Raw genomic sequence first — 19679 nt, 5'->3', positions numbered from 1 at the left:
AGAGTAAATAGAACTCATCAATGCCCTTCATGCAACTTCCCCCAATGCTAGCATTTCAGATCCATTTGAAAGGAAGCCGTAGGAGTTCCCATGGTGGCTCAGCAGGTTAAGTACCCAGCACAGGCTCTGTAGTCTCTGTGAGGTTTTGGGTTTGAACCCTGGCCTCACTCAGCTCAGTGGATGAAGGATCCAGCATTGCGGCAAGATGTGGTGTAGGTCACAGATGCCGCTCAGATCGGGTGTTGCTGTGGCTATGGCATAGGCTGGCAGCTGCAGCTTCTGTTGAACCCCTGGCCCAGGAACTTCCATATGCTGCAGGTGTGGCTGTAAAAAGAAAACAAACAAATGAACAAAAAACCCTATAGGTTCACATGGATACCTTCAACCACCCCAACAACACGGCTTATCCCAACCTTCCCCTTTTGCATACATTTCTCTTTCAACAGTAAAAAACCTGGCTCCCATTATCCTGGCTATATTTACTTATTTGCCCAAATATTCCCCAAACCTCCTGTGGTCAAACCCACAGCCATGAATGGCCAGCCACAGAATAGCCCCTCTTTCCACAGCCCCAGGTTTTGTCCCACAGGTTATTCATCTTAATCCTTTTTCCTGTTTTATTCAAATTGGATCATTTCTATCTTCAAGTTCAACTCAGTCACAGCACCAGTTAGGGCTGGGGAAGTTTCTCCAGGAGGCTGTATATCTATGGTGCTGTTTCTCCCACAGCTGGAAAGCACGGATCCAGGAGCGGAAACCGGAGTGGCACCCCTCACTGTTACCCCTAGTGACCCACTAGAATGGAGTCTGGATTAAACCGTGTTCCTTTCAAGGGTGTTATATTTTGTCCTTGCAGGCAATTAAATTTCTGGTTAATCCCTCTGGTTCTGTCAGACTTGATATCATTGGTTTGAACAGGTCTATTTTGGTTTTTGTCCTTAGTCCTAGGGGACAGCCCAATTCAAATCTAGTCTACGCTTTTATGTGTAGACTTTCTGGGGTCTCAGATGGGACACCTGAGGGGCTCGGTAAGGTACCCCAGTCTGACTGGGCCAGAACTCTTAATTTTCAACACCACGTAGCCTCTGGTTTCAGCTTATGGGCCTGTGGCAGCCTCTCTTTGCTGCTTTGGGGGTCTCATCCTGTGAAGTCCAGCTTTTAGCCAAGGACCCCTGGGGGATTCCTCCACGGACTTACGCGCCCCCATCTTTCCCCTGGTACCCTGTCTTGCAAATACCGTCTGCTTCATCATTCTCAAAGTCCCACCTCCTTCTGTTCAACTCAGTAAGACCACCATTCTGCTTGGCTTTCACCTGTTTGTGCCACGATCTAGAAAGTAACCCCAAAGAAGAAAGCTGAGGCATATTATATCTGTTCCTCTTCAATTAGGATCAGAGTCCTGCAAGCCTACTATCCAATGCCGGGAAGCAGTTGCCTCAGTTTTATCCACATTAATGATGGGAAGGTAGGTCCTGTACCAGTTTCTCCATTATGGGGGAAACAAAACTCAGATTCTTTTTTTTTTTTTTTGTCTTTTTGCTATTTCTTGGGCCGCTCCCGCGGCATATGGAGGTTCCCAGGCTAGGGGTCCAATCTGAGCTGTAGCCACCGGCCTATGCCAGAGCCACAGCAACACGGGATCCGAGCCGCGTCTGCAACCTACACCACAGCTCACGGCAACGCCGGATCGTTAACCCACTGAGCAAGGGCAGGGACCGAACCTGCAACCTCATGGTTCCTAGTCGGATTCGTTAACCACTGCGCCACGACGGGAACTCCTCAGATTCTTTATCTTGTTTTCCTTTGAGACTGTTATATTAGCTGGTGATTCTTAGATTCTGAGGTTTTAAACAATGATTGTTGAAATGTTGTTTCTCAGGTGAACACTAGCCTCTCAAAGGATTTACTGGAAAGTTTGGGGAATTGTTTAAATTTATGTTTAGTATTTTCCACTCCCCAACTTCTTCCTACTTGTGCCATGCCCACTAGGTCCCAGAAACATACTCCTAGTTGATAATACCTTAGATAGTCTCATAAAGTACATTTTAAATTTTTAAATTTTCTGTTGAGAGAGTTTTTTGAGAGGAGGACATTGGTGGGTACAAATGGTGATGGAAGGTCCCCTACAATGTCCTGGGACCAGCCTCCCACACTGGCTGCTTCTCTGCCACCATCCTGCATCCACACGTCCACAAACTCCTGAAGAGCTGAGTGTTCTATGTCGGTAGCAGTAACAAGTGAGGGGGGAGGTCTGAAGAAGAGGCAGCTGTCCTACTCTAGGGACTGTTTGTTAACTGGATATTTGAAAGTAAGGTCAAGCTTGTTTTTATTTTCAGAAATGCAATAAGGGTCTTGTAAATTGTAAATCCCAGCTAGCAACACAAAACTAGTTAGGGAAGTACTTTCTGAAGAAGCCTAAGATGTTTAATCCTTTCGTTGAAAACAACGAAGGTAACTTTATTCAGTAAGAAGAGTTATTACCAAAACGATACCCCAATCCACATTTTGGATATAAAGAGTGAAATACCTGAGAGGATGGGAGGGGAAGGCTTACAGGTGCCACAGTGGGAGATCTATACAAGGCAGCAGAGATACAGCCTTAGGTCAGAAATCTCTCGCTTCCTCATTCAGGCTACAAAGAACCCCAGACTTATTATCAACTTTGGTTCTCTGAAAGACCTCTGAGTCATAGCTCATCGATTTTAATCACTAAATTTTTGTAGGCTGCACACCAATGAAGACCTCAAAGGCTGCATCAGTGACCGGGACAGCCTCACCGGCCACTGGGGACTGAATATTTGTGCCCCGCCCCTCAAATTCATATATTGAAACCTAGCATTGTGATGGTATTAGGAGGTGGGGTTTGGGGGGTTGTTTAGATTACGAGGGCAGAGCCCTCATAAATGGGATTAGTGCCCTTATACAAAAGCCCCTAGAAAACTAGCTTGCCCCTGCAGCCGTGTGAAGGTACAGCTAGGAAGCACTGGGAGAAATACATCTCTATGGTTTATAGCCACTCAGTCTATGGTATTTTTGTTAAAGCAGCTGGACTGGACTAAGACATTACCATCTACTAACTCATTCAACATTCAGAAAAATTAATTTTTAATTTGTATTTCACACGTAGTACTCTGCTAGGTACTCTGGGAACTACTATGATGTTTAGAACATGCTCCTTATATTTAAATAGTTTACAGACTCTCGGTTTGACCGTTTTTTTTTTTTTGCTTTAAAAGTATATTTTGTACTTGTGTGTCAACCTGGCAGATTTTTGTAACAGCCAGAGGCTACCGGCTATTACTGTTCTTAGCAACCCAAAGATTAAGGAGAAAGCAACCAATAAATAAGGTAGTGTTGCTGAGAGAGAATTAAACAAAATAATCCATGTAAAGCCCTAAGAACATGCCTGCCATGTCGTAAACACTCAGTAATATTTGCAACAACATTATTATTAAAACAAAACATGAAGCAAAATTCTTATTTCAAATTTTTTTAGGGGGTGGGAAGAAGAAAAGCATGTAAACCTTTTCATTTCCAGTTTGGTTGACTGGACCCACAGAGTTCTTCCAAGAAATGTATTCTCAGATGAAAACATCTATGAATCTTTCATTATATACTACAGACAAAATTACACAAAAATTGAAATAGGGTTCCTTAATGGTCAGCTTAAATAAACTAGATGGCAGGGTGTTTGATTTACCCATCAAACTTTGTATATTTTAAGCCACTTTATGAAATGATTTGGAAGAATAAAGGAAATGGATTTAGAGTAATGCTGCATGCTAACAGTTCCCTTAGAGACCACTGTGATTCTCTAAGTATATGCAAAGGGAAAATGCTTCTCACTGTCAAAATACCACAGAGAGCTAGTACCAGTCTCCATGACATGATCAGTGATGGGGAACTCTTTAAAGGTGAAGGCAGCCCGTGGGTGTTATTGGGATATGATTCTAGCAACTCCTACCCAATGCCTCTAGTTGTAGCCCCTTGGCCCTCACACATTCTACTGGGAGTCAACCCACCATCTTGCTACACAGTCCTGTTATCACTCCAGGAGAAAAGAGACGAAAATCAATCAGACATTATAGTCAGAGTATTGTAAGCAAATAAAGATACCTGATGAGGGCACTTCAGGAAAGGAAACATTTTAAGAACGTCCTTCAGGGGTGTTCGGCTGCCGATCAACTTTCTTCTTATTTCAAAAGTCTGGCTCATCCTCTTATCAATTTCTCTCCCGTCCTTTTCTGTTTTCTCATACTCTTGCTGTAACCAGTTAATATGTTCATCTACCTTAGAATCTAAACAGACAGCTTCCTCCTGCAAAATATTTGCAAAATTCAATATGTTCCATGATTTAAGTGGCAGTTTAACACTTCCTGAAAATTTGAATTAGGGGCTGTTATTGAACACTCAATACATATACAATGAGTACTGCTATGTAACATTACACTTGACCTTGAACGTGGTTAACAAATGTCTTTGACACTGTAAACAAATCAAATAGTTACTGACTGTGGAATTATAATCTGTTTGTTTTCTTGGCAGATCTAAGAGTTACTTCATTTCCCACAATACTCTTTCATGTGGAAACTTAGTTATTATCCACAAAGTTCACACTTAATAGCAATGTTATTTCTATGCATTTAAATTTTAGAAGACAAAGCATTAAGAAGAGATTAAACATTTTTAAATTAAGTTTTTGTGATTGTTTGCATTTTTTCCTTTTTAAGTGCCTCTTTAGGGGTTCAGTACCATGTGATGTGATCCAAATTCAAAATAACTGCAGTGGGTATTTTGTGAGGCTAAATCATGAAGCTGTCAATTTTATTCACTATACATTTGGGTACATTGGATGGGGTCAGGTGGCTAAAAAATACCCCACACATTCTCATTAGAAAATCTAAGGCAATCAATAGGCTTTGATGAGACAAGAAAAAAAAAAATCTTTCTAGAAAAAATAGTTAAGTGGACACTTGGCTGAACTACACTTGAATCAACAAGTTGACAAACTATCTCTCTGACCAGAATGTAAGCAGATATTACCTATAAAAGATGGGAAAATAGTAAGGAGCCTAAAGGCTCCTATATCAAGAATTTTACTAGACTATCAGGAAAATATCTAGTAGATCCATTACTTGTGACCATGGGGTGATTAGCAAAACATAGACAAAGTGAAAAGTCCTAGAAAATTATAACATCCAAACAGACTAAAAAGAAATTCCTATAACTTTTATAAATTTAATTAGAAGATAAAAATCTTTCCTCAAAGAAAATATCAAGACCTAAAGTTTTCACACGCAAATTCTACTAAATCTTCAAAATAGAATGTAAAAAATTTATGGAATTCTTTCAAGTAGTCAAAAAAACAAAAACAAGAAGACAGTTCTATGAAGAATTCCAACCCATTCTATAAAGCCTCTATGTAGCCCCCATGTCTACGACACTGATTCCCAATCCTGAAAGAACACCGTGAGAGAGGGTAGTTACAGGTCAATCTCATTCACGAACAAAGTTGCAAATATTAGAAACAAGGAAAAACTAACTTGGGTTTATCTCAGAAATGCAACAACAGTTTGCCATTGGTAAGGAAATACAGAAAACTAAAGGGAAGCATGATTGATTTACCCATCACATTCTACATACTTCCATACTGAAATCTGAATTTGAGGGCCACTGTTATGGAAAGGCTTGGAACAGAAAAGGAGTAGTTTTTTTGAGAAATGTGGTGTACTAACAGTTCTATAATGTAACCGGCTTATCTAAATATGTGTAAATGTTATATACTACATTAATCAATTAAAACATAAAAAAAGATTATTTGAATAGTGCAGAAAAAATAATAATATTTATAAAATTTAATATACCTTTATGATTAAAGAAAAAAATTGTCAAAATAAGAGATATTTTTAAAACTTATAAAGTTATCTACCTCAAGCCTGGAAGTAACATCATTTTTAATGGTGAAATTTTAAAAGAATTCTCCTTAAAAGCAGAAACAGGACAAAGATCCTCTATTATACTCTTATTCAACCTTATCATGCAGATGACAGCCAGAGTAGTTAGACAAGAAAGAGAAATAAAAGTGTAAAAATTAGAAACAAAACTGCCATTATTCATAGATGATATGATTGTTTAAGGGAAAACTAAGAAAAATGTACATTTATTTATTAGAATTAAAGAGTTTTTCAGACCAATGGAGTATAAAATCAATATACAAAAATCTACCAACAAACATAAAATAATTTTTTACAATGTTACAATGCTATAAATTTAGTACCTAGGAAGAAAACCAGACATACCAGACCTTTATGGAGAAAATTATAACATTATTAAAAAATAGTAATGAGTGGAGTTCCCGTTGTGGCTCAGTGGTTAACAAACCTGACTAGTATCCATGAGGATGTGGGTTCAGTCCCTGGCCTTGCTCATTGGGTTAAGGATCTGGTGTGGCCATAAGCTGAGGTGTAGCTCGCAGATGTGGCTCAGATCCCACATTGCTGTGGCCGTGGTTTAGGCCAGTGGCTGCAGGCTCTGATTTGACTCCTAGCCTGGGAACCTCCATATGCCGCATGTATGGCCCTAAAAAGAAAAAAAGAAGAAAACAAACGGTAATGAGATGTAAATAAAGGGATAGAGCTACCATGTTCACTGTTAGATTCAATGTCATAAGGAAGTCACCTTTCTCCAAATGGAGCTATAGACCCCACAACTTTTCTATTCTATAAAAATCTAAAATCTATCAAAAACCAAAAATGATTTTGTAAGAACATAAGACTGATTCTAAAAGTCACTTGAAAGGTTAAGAACTCATGAATAAACAAAGAATTCCTGCAGTTCCCTGGGGGTGCAGCAGGATAAGGATGCAGCCTTGTCACTGCTGTGGCTCGGATAGCAGCTGTGGCACACGTTGGGTTCTACCCCTGGCCTGGGAAGTTCAATATGCCTTGGAAGTGCCTCCCCCAAAAAAGAAAGGAAATTCTAAAAAAATGATAATTAGTCAGTGATTGAAAGTATCAACATATTTCACCACTATATAAATAAGGGAAGTTGGCGTTCATGCAGGGATAGATAACTTTGGACCACAGCAGAGATTCCAGACACAGAACAATGGAAAGAACAGAAGTGACATCACAGATCTCTGGGGAAGTAAGGATTATTTTATAAAAAATTGTTTATTCATACAGCAAAAAAAGAAAGAAAATAGATTTATACCACACACCTTATGCCAGAATAAATTCCCTATGTTTCAAGAAGAGTCGGGGGCGGAGACATCGGTGATGGAGATGAAGAGGATAAATTTTCAGCTACAAAATAAACAAGTCCTGGGTATCAAATGTACAGTGTGGGAATGTGATAGTCGATAATTACGTACCATCTTTGCATGGGTGACAGATGCTAACGAGATTGATCACGGTGATCATTTTGAAAGGTATGGAAATATCAGATCACTATGTTGTGTATCAGGAACTAACTCAGCGCTGCAGGTCAATTATTCTTCAAAAACAAGCTAACAACCTCAGAGAGGAAGAGATCAGATTTGTGGTTACGAGAGGCAGGGGGTGAGGAGAGAGGAGATTGGATGAAGGTGGTCAAAAGGTACAAACGTCCAGTTACAAGATAAATCCTAAGGAATGTCTAGTACAACGTGATAAATATCATCCACATGGCTGTGCATTATCTATGAAAATGATTAAGAGAGTAAATCCTGGAGTTCCCGTCGTGGCACAGTGGTTAACGAATCCGACTAGGAACCATGAGGTTGCGGGTTCGGTCCCTGGCCTTGCTCAGTGAGTTAACGATCCGGCGCTGCCCTGAGCTGTGGTGTAGGTTGCAGACGAGGCTCGGATCCCGAGTTGCTGTGACTCTGGCATAGGCCGGTGGCTACAGCTCCTATTCAACCCCTAGCCTGGGAACCTCCATATGCTGCGGGAGCGGCCCAAGAAATAGCAACAACAACAACAACAAAAAGACAAAAGACAAAAAAAAAAAGAGAGAGAGAGAGAGTAAATCCTAAGAGTGCTCATCACAGCAAAAGAATATTTTTTCTGTTTAATTTTGCATCTATATGAGATGATGTGTTCACTAAACTTACCGTGGTAAACATTTCATGACCCATATAAGTCTACTCATTATGCTGAACGCCATAAATTTACACAGTGATGTGAATCAGTTTAAATAAAACTGGAAGAGGGAACTACTGTTGTGGCTCAGCAGGTTAAGAACCTAACTAGTATCCTTGAGGATGCGGGCTCTATCCCTGGCTTCGATCAGTGGGTTAAGGATTTGGTGTTGCCCTGAGGTGCAGAGTAGGTCACAGCCACGGCTCAGATCTGGCATTGCTGTGACTGTGGTGTAGGCCGGCAGCTGCAGCTCCGATTCAACCCTTAGCCTGGGAATTTCCATATGTCCCCAGTGCAACCCTAAAAATAGAGGGAAAAAAAATGGAAGAAAAAACTTAAATATTAAAGGCAGAACTGTAATTTTTTCCAAAAAACCCTCCATATATTTCCTATAATTTCAACTTAGGAAAGGAGTTCCTGAAAGCACTAATCATAAGAAAAATCATTGATAAACCTTACTACATTAAAATTACAAGTTTCTCTTTATCAAAAGACAACACAAAGAAATTTAAAAGGCAGAGGACAAACTAGGAGACTATAATTACAATAATATTACTGGTAAAGGAGTAAATACCTGATTGATAAAGAACTCCTACAAATAAATAAGAAAAAGGGCAACCTTATAGAAAAATAAGTAGAAGCCATAAATGGGCATTTTGTAGAGGAGAGAACTCTCTCATAAGGCACGAGGCATGATAATTAAAATGAATAATAGGACCAAATAAGATGCCACTTACTCCCATAAGACTGAAAGAAAGAAGCGTGACAATAATAAGGGCTGCTTTGCAAGCTTAGATGGCTATACACACCTAGGAAAACAGCTGCTTATCACCGTTTTATAAAACTGAGTATTTGCATACTCAGTGTGCCAGCAATTCCACTCCTAAGCATTTATCCTTAAAAATAACTGCACGTAATCACTGTGGAAAGCAGTATGGCGATTCCTCAGAAAACTAAAAATAGAACTACCATTTGATCCAGCAATCCCACTCCTGAGAAAACCATGACTCGCAAAGACACATGTACGCCAATGTTCATTGCAGCACTATTTACAATAGCCAAGACATGGAAACAACCTAAATGTCCATTGACAGAGGAGTGGATCCAGAAGATGGGGTACATACACACAATGGAATATTACTCAGCCATTAAAAAGAACAAAATACCAGCATTTTTAGCAACATGGATGGACCTAGAAATTATCATGCTAAGTGAAGTCAGCCATACAATGAGACACCAGCATCAAATGCTCTCACTGGCATGTGGAATCTGAAAAAAGGACAGATTGAATTTCTTTGCAGAACAGATGCTGACTCACAAACATTAACTTATGGTCTCCGGAGGAGACAGTTTGGGGGGTGGGGGGGATCTGCTTGGGCTGTGGGATGGGAATCCTGTGAAATCAGATTGTCATGATCATTACACAACTACAGATGTGATAAATTCATTTGAGTAATAAAAAAATAAAAAAATAAAATACCTGCACGTGCACACCATGACATACCCAGCAGCATGACCACACTGGAAACAAGCAACTATCCATCCATAAGAGAAGATCTAAATAAACTGTGTTTTGCTGTCACAATAGATTTTTTTAAGCCAATATGAAAATGAATGAACTACACAGCTGAACTTAAGAGCCTGGAGGAATCCCAGAGCTGAGTGAGAAAAAGAACGTCATCAACAACATACAGTTTTCACATCATTGTGTCAACTTCAAAGACAAGCCCAACAAAATACATGCCTTAGGAATCATGCATATGTGGTAAAGTGCTATGTTTCAAATACGGATGAATGATAAACACAAAATTCAGAGTGGAAGGCAGTCTTGTGGGAAGGTGGGTGACGGAGGAGGAAGAAGACACAGGCAGGCATGACAGCATCGGCTGTGTTCCAGTTTGAAGGCTGAATGTTGGGCTCACAGTGTTCATTTTCTCACAAGTTGCCCACACCCTTCCTATATTCTTCTCTCTCTTGCACATGCATGTTATGAAAATTTTTTACATAAAAAGAGAAAATCCAAATTTTGAAAAAATAAAGGGGAAAATGTCAACTATACTAATAGCTTTGCTTCTACCGAAAATAGCAGAAGTTCTATTATCGCCAAGATTCACATTTGTAAACTACTATACCCAGGATGTACTCCCTCCCTCAAAAACCTCACCTGAAGTTCCCGTTGTGGCTCAGCGGTAATAAACCCACCTAGTATCCACGCAGACACGGGTTCGATCCCTGGCCTCTATCAGTGAGTTAAAGATCCAGAGATAGTGTGAGCTGTGGTGTAGGTGGCAGATGTGGCTTGGATCCTGTGTTGCTGTGGCTGTGGTGGGCTAGCAGCTGCAGCTCCAACTTGACCCCTAGCCTGGGAACCTCCATAGCCTGCAGGTGCAGCCTGAAAAAGACAAAAACAAAAACAAAAACAAAAAAAACCCCAATTCATGAAATGTCACAGAAGTGAGTTTCAAGGAAGCTTCTATGTGATTGGACTCACATAATGTTAGTGGACTGTGTCCTAGTTGAAGTGACCTTCCTTATTGGAAGGAGTAGCTGGCTGCATCAGAATTGAAAATCAAGAACTTAGAAATCATCTGGTTGAGGCCTCTTACTGACTGATGAGCAAATTGAGACTCTCCAAGAGGAGGTGACTTGCCCAGAGACGGCCAGGAGTGGGTGTTCCTGTCTTAGTGAAGATCCCCAAGTCTCCAAGGAAATGGATGACCTGGTTCTGACACGTTTCCTCAGTATCACACATCAAGGTGAGAGAATGAGTGGATGAGGAATGCCCGAATCCAGCAGAGTTGACTGCTGGGTGTCTGTCTCCGTAGGGAGACATGGTGGGGGAATGTGCTAGAAAGGGAATCAAAGGAAGAAGCTGTGAAGCGCAGAGCAGATCACTCCTGGCCAAGAAATGGCAACAAATGGACACATTGAAGGGAAGGGTAGGAGTCACGTGTGGGATTTGGGACTTCAGAGGAATTAGCATAAGTGAACCAGAACATGAACTTGAGTTGGACCCAAACCAATGGGATAATGAGATTAAGCCACACCTTCTCGACCACACCACACGGGTGCTGGTAGCACAGAGCTTGCTCTCTATTCAACACTACAGGGGTCAGCAGCTCTTTGAGTGTTGGGGGAAGAGCAGAGAGCCCAGCTCCTGCCAGCTTCTAGTCTAAGCTGACAGCTGGAACAGGAAGAAAGAGGACAGTATTTCTAAGTTAGATTTGAACAGAAGGTTGAGATTGCTTCTGAAGAACTAAGACACAGCATGGTTTCGAAGGTATGTTTATAATTTGTGCCCCCAGAAATGAATAAAAACTCATCTTGACTTTTCTTAAACATAATTTTGTTCTACATTCTGTCATCCGAATAAGTTTGCAAAGAAAATATCTCGTTACGAAAATTGAATGATTTTGATAAGTACATTGTTAAAAATCTCCTTTAAGGGCCCTGCATTAAAGTCCTATGATTTAGGGGCTACAGCTCTGAACATCATCAGAAAATAACTGATCATGCCCCTTGCTAAACATGGTGTGCCCTGGAGAGTGCTGTTTTATTCCCTAATTTCTCTAAGGGGGTGTTTATCTGAGTTGTCCGGTCTAGAAGCCACTGGCCACGTGTAGCCAGAGAGCACTTGAAATATGGCTAGACTGAATTAAGATGTGTGCTGGAAACACCGAATTTCAAAAACTTTGTATGCAAGGAAAAAAAAAAGAACGTAAAACATCGCATTAACAATTTTACGTAATGATTCTGTATTGCAATGATACTATTGTAGGTTCACTGGGTTAAGTGAAATAGATGGAATAGTGTAATTCCACTTGCTTCTATTTACTGTTTTTAATGTGGCTACTAGAAAATTGTAAATTACGTATGTGCTTAATATTATATTTCTGTTGGACAGTGTTGTGTTAGATGCTAGGGCTTTCTTCACATCAAATTCTAATCATCCTCTTTCCATTCTGTTGTTATCAAAATGCTTCCCCGTGTAGCTTGAATGGTCTCTTTCCTTAGCACTAAGTCATGTGTCTTAGTGAATCAGCAGGGAAACTGCTGCAACTTTGCCCCATGTTTTCAAGTGCACAGCTGACTTGTAAAACTCCACAGTATTAGCAAATGTGCCACCTGCTGATGGCAGTAATTGCATTATATCCAGCATGCAATTAACTGTCACCATTTTTCTTCAGCTTTTGCTATCTTACTCAGTTTTGTGCCATGAGAGAAACATCTGTGGGAAAGGCTATAAAAGTGATTATTATTTATACAATAAATCATTATGTGTCAGTTGCAGTAAGAACCAAACAGTAAATGCCCGAAAAGAAATTCAAAGGAACCTAATAAATATCCTTAGCATTTGGTTATCTAAGCGGTTTTTGCATGACTTTCAATTCCATTTTATTTCTAAGCCAAAGAGAGCTAGCACAGTAGACTACTTCATGACTTTCAAAGCCCTAGGGTACATATATACCTAATAAGTAGGAAACGGAAAGGTGTTAGAAGAACTACAGTAGTTTTCTACTTATCCGTGGGGATACGTACAAAAGCCCCCTGGAAGCCTGAAACCGCAGATGGTACTGAATCCTGTATATACTATGTTTTCCCCTTAATACACTCATGATAAAGTTTAATTTACAAATGAGGCACAGTAAGAGATTAACAAAAATAACTAATAATAAAAATAGAACAGTTGTAACAATATGCTGCAATACAAACTATATGTATGTGGTCTCTTTTTCTCTCTCGAAATATCTCACTGTACAAATTCAACACCTTTTCCCTCTTAATTAAGCACTTATCACTCACTGTGGCTGCAGTGTTTGCAGTTTGAGGTACGACAGCAAAACTAGCACAAATTTCTTTTCCCTTCTTTACAGTCTTATGGATAGAAGAATCACTCTTACTGTAGATCTTAGTAACCTCAGCATATGACTTTTTTCTTTCCTTATCAAGTTGCAAACTTTCACCTTGTCCCTTAAAGGAAGCCCTTGATGGCTTCTCTGGTGTATTTGAAGTGGCAGCATCACTGCTCTTGAGCTTTAGTGTCATTATTAAGCACAATAAGGGTGACTTGAACACGGCGCTGTGATACCAGGACAGTAGTTTGGATAACGGAGGTGGCTGCTAAGTGAGTGAGGGGCAGATATGCTGGACAAAGAGGAGATTCACTTCCTGGGTGGGACAGGGTGCGATGGCAGGAGATTTCATCATGTTATGCAGACTGGCATGCAATTTAAAATTTCTGAATTGTTTATTTCTAGAATTTTCCATTTAATCTTTTCAGATTACAGTCAACATCAGGTAACTGAAATCTTAGAAAGTGAAACAGTGGATAATGGGGAGGGCACTTTTATAAAAGTGTAGCATAAAAGTACAGTGTTAGTAATTCAACACCTGGCGGTGAGTTTGTTTGTTTATTTATTTATTTAACAAATATTTGGAATACTTTGGATGCAAGGACATCCTATAATCATTTATTAAATCAGGAAGTCTTAGATATAGCATCTTTTTTAAAAAAAACAACAACACAAATTATCCTCTCTAAAGAAACTGCCACAATATTCCAGTATATACATGATATTTCACACTAGAACTGGGCAAAAATACAAGTTTTGTTTTCTTCATGTTTCAGACTCTAAGTCCTTAAAACTAAGGTCGCAATGGAGATAATCTACTCCTAGTATTGAAGAACTGGGAAGAATCTCCCAATAAACTATCTGAAAAAATTAAAACTAGATATTTTTACTCAAAGTGACATAACATTTCCCTATATTTTAAGCATTTTTATTATAACACTATAACAATACTTTTCATAGATCTCTCCAACCTAGATTCAGTATAAGGACACAGAGTGTGAAATCTCTAGGGACAACAGCGGGATCACCCAGAGGCTCAAAAATACCCGCATCGCTTGATGAATTCTGCCCAGGAAGAGAAGCATCACTGAGACATGGATCCAAAGCCTGACACATGGGGCCTGGGGCTGCTGGTATCGCTCAGGATGGCTGAGGTGCCACTGCTCTCCCTAACAGCCCTCATACACTGGAGCAACATACATTTATCACTCTTGGGACATGTCCATCTCAGGGTTTAGCTCCTCATCCTCCTCACCCAAAAAACTGGCTCCACCATTTAGAATGTCCGCCATCACAGCAAAGAAAGAGAAAGATGGGGCACTGCATACTGGATCTTCGGGGCTCTCATCATTTCTGTTCACATTCCACTGGACAGAATCAATCTCATGACCATAGCTTGGAGTTCCCTCGTGGCACAACAGGTTAAGATCCAGCACTGTCACTGCACCTTTTTGGGTCGATGTTGTGGTACGGGTTTGATCCCTGGCCTGGGAATTTCCCCATGCCACAGGCACAGCAAAAAATAATTTTTTTTAAAAAAGTGACCACATCTCACTTCAAGGGAGTGGAGAAATATGGTCCTGCTCATGCGCAGGAGATGAGCTGATTACACTGGTGTGCAGCAAGCACATCCACACTCATCTACCTCTGGGTTTCTTTTTATAAATTTCTACCAAATCTCCAATTCGGAGTTAATTTACTCCATAAAAACATAGGAGAATCTTTGCAAAGTGGATGGAAAGATCAGGCATAAATGTGAAGAGCTGGACACATGAAAGTTCCAAGCAAAGTTTTTTTCAGAAAAAGTTGAGAGAAGCAATGACTATTATCAAAGTCAGCTTATATCCCATGAGTGAAAAGTTTATGAAATCTCTACTAGCTGAAAGAAACCTCTAGAATTTAAGAAAAGAAAATGTGTGCATTAATCAAAAAGCACTGAAGAAGAGTTGAAGCCTTTTGAAAGTATGTTTACATCCTGATGTTTCAAATGGGGCATTTGGCAGAGGTCCAAAAGCATCACTAAGGGATCCTCTGGATGAAGAGATTCCCAAGAACGGATGTGCACCAGGCTGTGTCACGTGAGGACCCAGGGTCCAGTGCTCTATGTCCACAATAGGCCATCCCCACCTCCACCCTCCAGGGTCAAGATGATGGGAACAGGATCCTTCCATACGCCATCTCCATTCTGTCACAGCAGGCTTCCCCCAAGAGCAAGACAGAGCTTATCCTGGTGCTCCTTGTGTTGGCAGATGCTCAGAACCATCCTTTGGTCCAACCCTCCCACCCGAACTCAGCACCGCTAGCTCAGGCTTTAGCTCTCCTATGTGAAGGCAGATGCTACAAAGGAGTTCCAGGGGTGGGTTCCTGAGAAAAGAACCTCCTGTCCTTCCCCTAATTCCAGAAAATGAGGGGAGACCTCTCCAAAAATGGCTCTACACTAAGTGCTAAGTGATACTGAGTAATAAACACTAAGTAATCAAATGTAATGTGGTAATGGCATAAGAATGGACTGACAGACCAATGGAATAAGAGAGAGTGCCCAGAACACAGCCAAGTCTTTTGGGAGGACTTAACATACAATAAAAGTGCCACCATAAACCAGTGAAAAAAAGATGGATTGTGTAGTAACTGGTGATGTAAGAGTGATTCACTCTATGGAGATCCTTACTTTATAGCATATACAAAGACAGACACCAGATGACTAAAAGATCTAAACATGAATTTGCAAACTATAAACTGAACAGAAGAAAGAGAAGGAGAATATCTTTGTCACTCAGGGCATGGGAAGGACGTCTTCCTACAAATGAACAAGAAAAAGATGCCGACCCATTAAAAACTGGTCCGTGGATCTAATGAAGTAATTTTTTCTGAAAGAAAAAAATAATAAATACATGAAGAGATGCTCAGATTCATTAGTTACCCAGGGAAATGCAAATCACAAGAACATGATTATAGTTTATACCTATTAGACTTGGCAAAACTCACAAGGCCGGCTAATGCCAATTGTTGGCAGAAATACAGGGTACTGTGGGAGTGAGACTAACAAAGTCATTCTAGAAAGTAATTGGTCAAATTAAGTATGTGCATGCCCTCTGCCCGCCCCATCAGTTCCACTTCTGGGTGTACAAGCCAAAGAAAGAAATTGCAGCTGGGTCCATAACCAGATAGATACAAGGTATGCTTTGCAGTGAAGTTTGTGGCGTGGGGGGGGGGGGGTTTGAGGCAAGGACAATTCCATATTCTTACAATCATGCACTAGAAATACACATAGTAACATGAATGAGTCTTAGCAATCGTCAGTGAAAATACTGTTTCCATTAAGTCAGATATATATGAACCCAAAATGATAGTACACATTTTAGAAAACTTACTAACAAAAGTACAGAGGAAACATATTAGAAGCATTGCCCAAGAGCAGAGGTGGGGAGAGTGAAGAATACACACAAAAAGAAACCACGAGAACAAGAGAAAGGTCTAGCCTGGGATAATGAGGATACTGTGCCATGGGGCGAGGAATTTGACTCGCTCAGCTTTAATCAATACCTGAGGTTTTTCACAAAAAATAATACAGTATGTTATTTATAGTGTAATTAATTCCACTACAGACATGCAGCTCCATATAATTCCTGTGAGCCTTTAAAATCAGAGTCTTCATCATTTAAACAGGATAATGTCGTCAACAACTTAGAAATTACTCAGTTAAGATACAAATGAGTTTATTTACAAAACAGAAATAGACTCACAGACATAGAAAACAAATTTATGCTCACCAAAGGGTAAAGTGGGGGGGGGGTAAATTAGGAGTTTAACATATATACACTACTATACATAAAATAAACAACAAGGATCTACTGTATAGCACAGGGAGCTATATTCAATATCTTGTCATAATCTATAAAGAATAAGATTCTGAAAAAGAACATAAATATGTACATACATATATAACCGAATCACTTTGCTGTACACCTGAAACAATGTAAATGCCAATTTTAAAAAAGGAATTACTGTTCAGTCTACTGTTTTGAGAATCTAATTATGTCTCAGTTTATAAATACTTAAAGAGATATAATAAAAGGTGAGTTCCTGTCATGGCTCAGCAGTTAATGAACCCAACTAACATGCATGAGGATGTGGGTTCGATCCCTGGCCTCGCTCAGTGGGTTAGGGATCCGGCGTTGCCATGAGTGGTGGTATAGGCTGGCAGCTACAGCCCTGATTTGATCCCTAGCCTGGGAACCTCCATATGCCATGGGTGCGACCCTAAAGAGGCAAAAAGACCAAAAAAAAAAAATTGAAAATAATTCAGGCAATTCATATGAAGTATAAAATCCCATGAGATAAGTGGTATAGTCAATGGATTTGTCCTTCCACTCTTCTTAGTGCTTTTCCATTTGCCTAATTCACCATGAAGTCGAACAAAACAGAAACACATTGTTTCTGTACTATCCGAGTGCACCATCTTCTCCGTCCTTTAAAGCTTTTGGCTTTGAAGAACAGTAGGTCATAAAAAGGGATGCTACCATCTTTAAAAGAATCAGCAATTTGTAGCTCCATTGGTAAGAGGGAGAAAAGTAAATCTTTACCAATTAGATTTGCTTGGCAGGAAAAATGTGGCCTCTTCAGAGGCAAACAATGACCACTTTATATTCTCTTTTCACCCCAGCTGGCAGGAAGGTCAAAATGAAATTCTGTTTCCACTTAGCTCATCTTGGGCCCTGGTACATTCAATCCCTTGTTCTTTTTGTAGCAAAGACCCCTGCACAGGCCTCAGTAGGATTCATTTTAGGATTTAGGTGTGTCTGGGGGACTCAGGATAGGAACCACAAAGGGTATAGTTACATGAATAGCTGAGGTGGTTTTGAGAAAGAACAGAGAGATGATTGTACACACTGGATCAATGACAATGTGTCAGCATAAGAAAGGAGCTGCCCTTTAGTCTTGTGTCCCTCACGGTGGCCTCTGACCCCATGGATTTACCCTTGTTGGGGGTAATTGCTACTTTCCGTTTTACCATTCATCCATTCCAATGAATTTTGGTGGGACATGCATCATAGGGAAAGAAGGAAAACTGAATTTGTAAACTTTGAATTCATTTATCAAGGAACTCCATTTGTGGCATAATGAAGATCACATATTTTGAGGATGTTTATGCATGATATAATTATGTTCCTTTACAAAGTGACTTTTTATTTAAGAATATAAAAGATATTTTTAAATGAATGTAACTCTACCTTATCATGATTTTAGCTGATACTTGGAATATTGCTGTTAAAGTGTCTATAAAATTACATCACTAAATTCAGGTCCTTTTCATCTGCCTTGTTGTTTCATCAAAGAGCAGACATAAAATTATATTATCTTAACTGGCCTGTCATTTGAAAATTCCACTGAAAATTATAATACGATGTTTAAAAATACACCTTCATCTAAATTTTTTTCTTATATATGATGCTGGGATAAGGTTTACAAAATACAGTAAACATATTCCTGTATCCTGGTGCTTATAAGTAGTGACAGTAAAATGGAGATGACTTGATAGGTTGCTCTCTCAGTATCAACTAATTATACCAGCTGGAGAAGAAAGTAGAATATTTACACCAAGTACACTCGCTAACATAATTGTGTTTGTAGTGAAAATTTAGATTACGTATTCATGTTGGATTGAGGTGAAAACAATTTTAGGGGGACATGAGAATTAGCTTCTATTTTTTTTAGGGCCACACCCATGGCATATGGAAGGTCCCAGGCTAGGGGTCAAATCGGAGCTGTATCTATTCTTTTTCTCATATCGTCTTCTCTCATGTTCTATCCCAAGAGATTGGTTATAGTTCCCTGTGCTGTACAGTAGGACTTCATTGCTTTAATGAATCAACCAATCAATAAGATGTCAGAACAAGTAAAGATTCACGCTTACTTTTATCTGGACAGTTTTAATGTCATCAAATCTTATATCAGCAAGAGATTTCCTTGTTTGGCCTCTTCGGTGTCCAAATTTACACTTATTTCTCATCACTTGTTCATCATCTTCTATGGGTCTTCGAACATATTTAAAGCGATCTTTGAGGGCTCGTTTCCATAAAAACTGTAAAATCATAAAACATGGGCAGTTAATCTTTAAGGAGATTGTAATAATCCTATATAAACAATAAAATCTATGTTTGTCTATCTCCTTTGGGCTTCAAATTATTTTCCCATCACAGTAATAGAAACAATATATCTTTCCTTCTATTTAGCGTCATGACATCCTTGTGATATTACTATAAATATATATATATATATATATATATATATATATTGCATGGTATATAGCTATATAGCTATGTGTGTGCATGCATGCGTGTGTGTGTGTATGTGTGTGTGTGCGTGCACACACACAGCTATATACAAAGTCATTTAGCTACATACACTGGCTCTTGAGTCTAGATTTCCTAATTCCTAAAATTGGATAATTTTCACCTTATTCTGATGCCTCCATGATGCACCCCACTTTCCTTGTGGATTCTAGAAAAGAACTGATAACTGGCTTACACCTGTAAGAACTGATGCCTTTTCTTTAAACACATCATGAGATGAAGCAGCCTGTGCCATGGAGGAGAGGAAAAGCTGGTGCCATATGGAGAACTGCCAAGAGTTGTGTGTGGCTGGAACAGAGAGCTCCAGATGGGGAAGGGTAGAAGATGTAGTCAAAAATAAGGTGGGAGAGAGA

The 19679-nt window shown here is 39.7% G+C and overlaps 1 protein-coding gene across 3 annotated transcripts in view; it reads right to left on the bottom strand.

The window, feature by feature from the left end:
* The window catches only part of SAMD3 (sterile alpha motif domain containing 3), a 45956-nt gene that overhangs the window by 3121 nt on the left and 23156 nt on the right, over positions 1–19679 (bottom strand). For all 3 annotated transcript variants that reach the window (XM_047758819.1, XM_047758838.1, XM_047758828.1), the window contains exons 7-8: positions 18888–19055; positions 4117–4317 (exon numbers count right to left, since the gene is read on the bottom strand). In XM_047758819.1, the coding sequence (XP_047614775.1) occupies positions 4117–4317; positions 18888–19055 (369 nt within the window). The remainder of the gene's footprint in view (positions 1–4116; positions 4318–18887; positions 19056–19679) is intronic.

Source organism: Phacochoerus africanus, chromosome 2, assembly GCF_016906955.1.
Source record: "Phacochoerus africanus isolate WHEZ1 chromosome 2, ROS_Pafr_v1, whole genome shotgun sequence".
Taxonomy (NCBI): Eukaryota; Metazoa; Chordata; class Mammalia; order Artiodactyla; family Suidae; genus Phacochoerus; species Phacochoerus africanus.
This window is presented reverse-complemented; position numbering and strand designations above follow the sequence as displayed.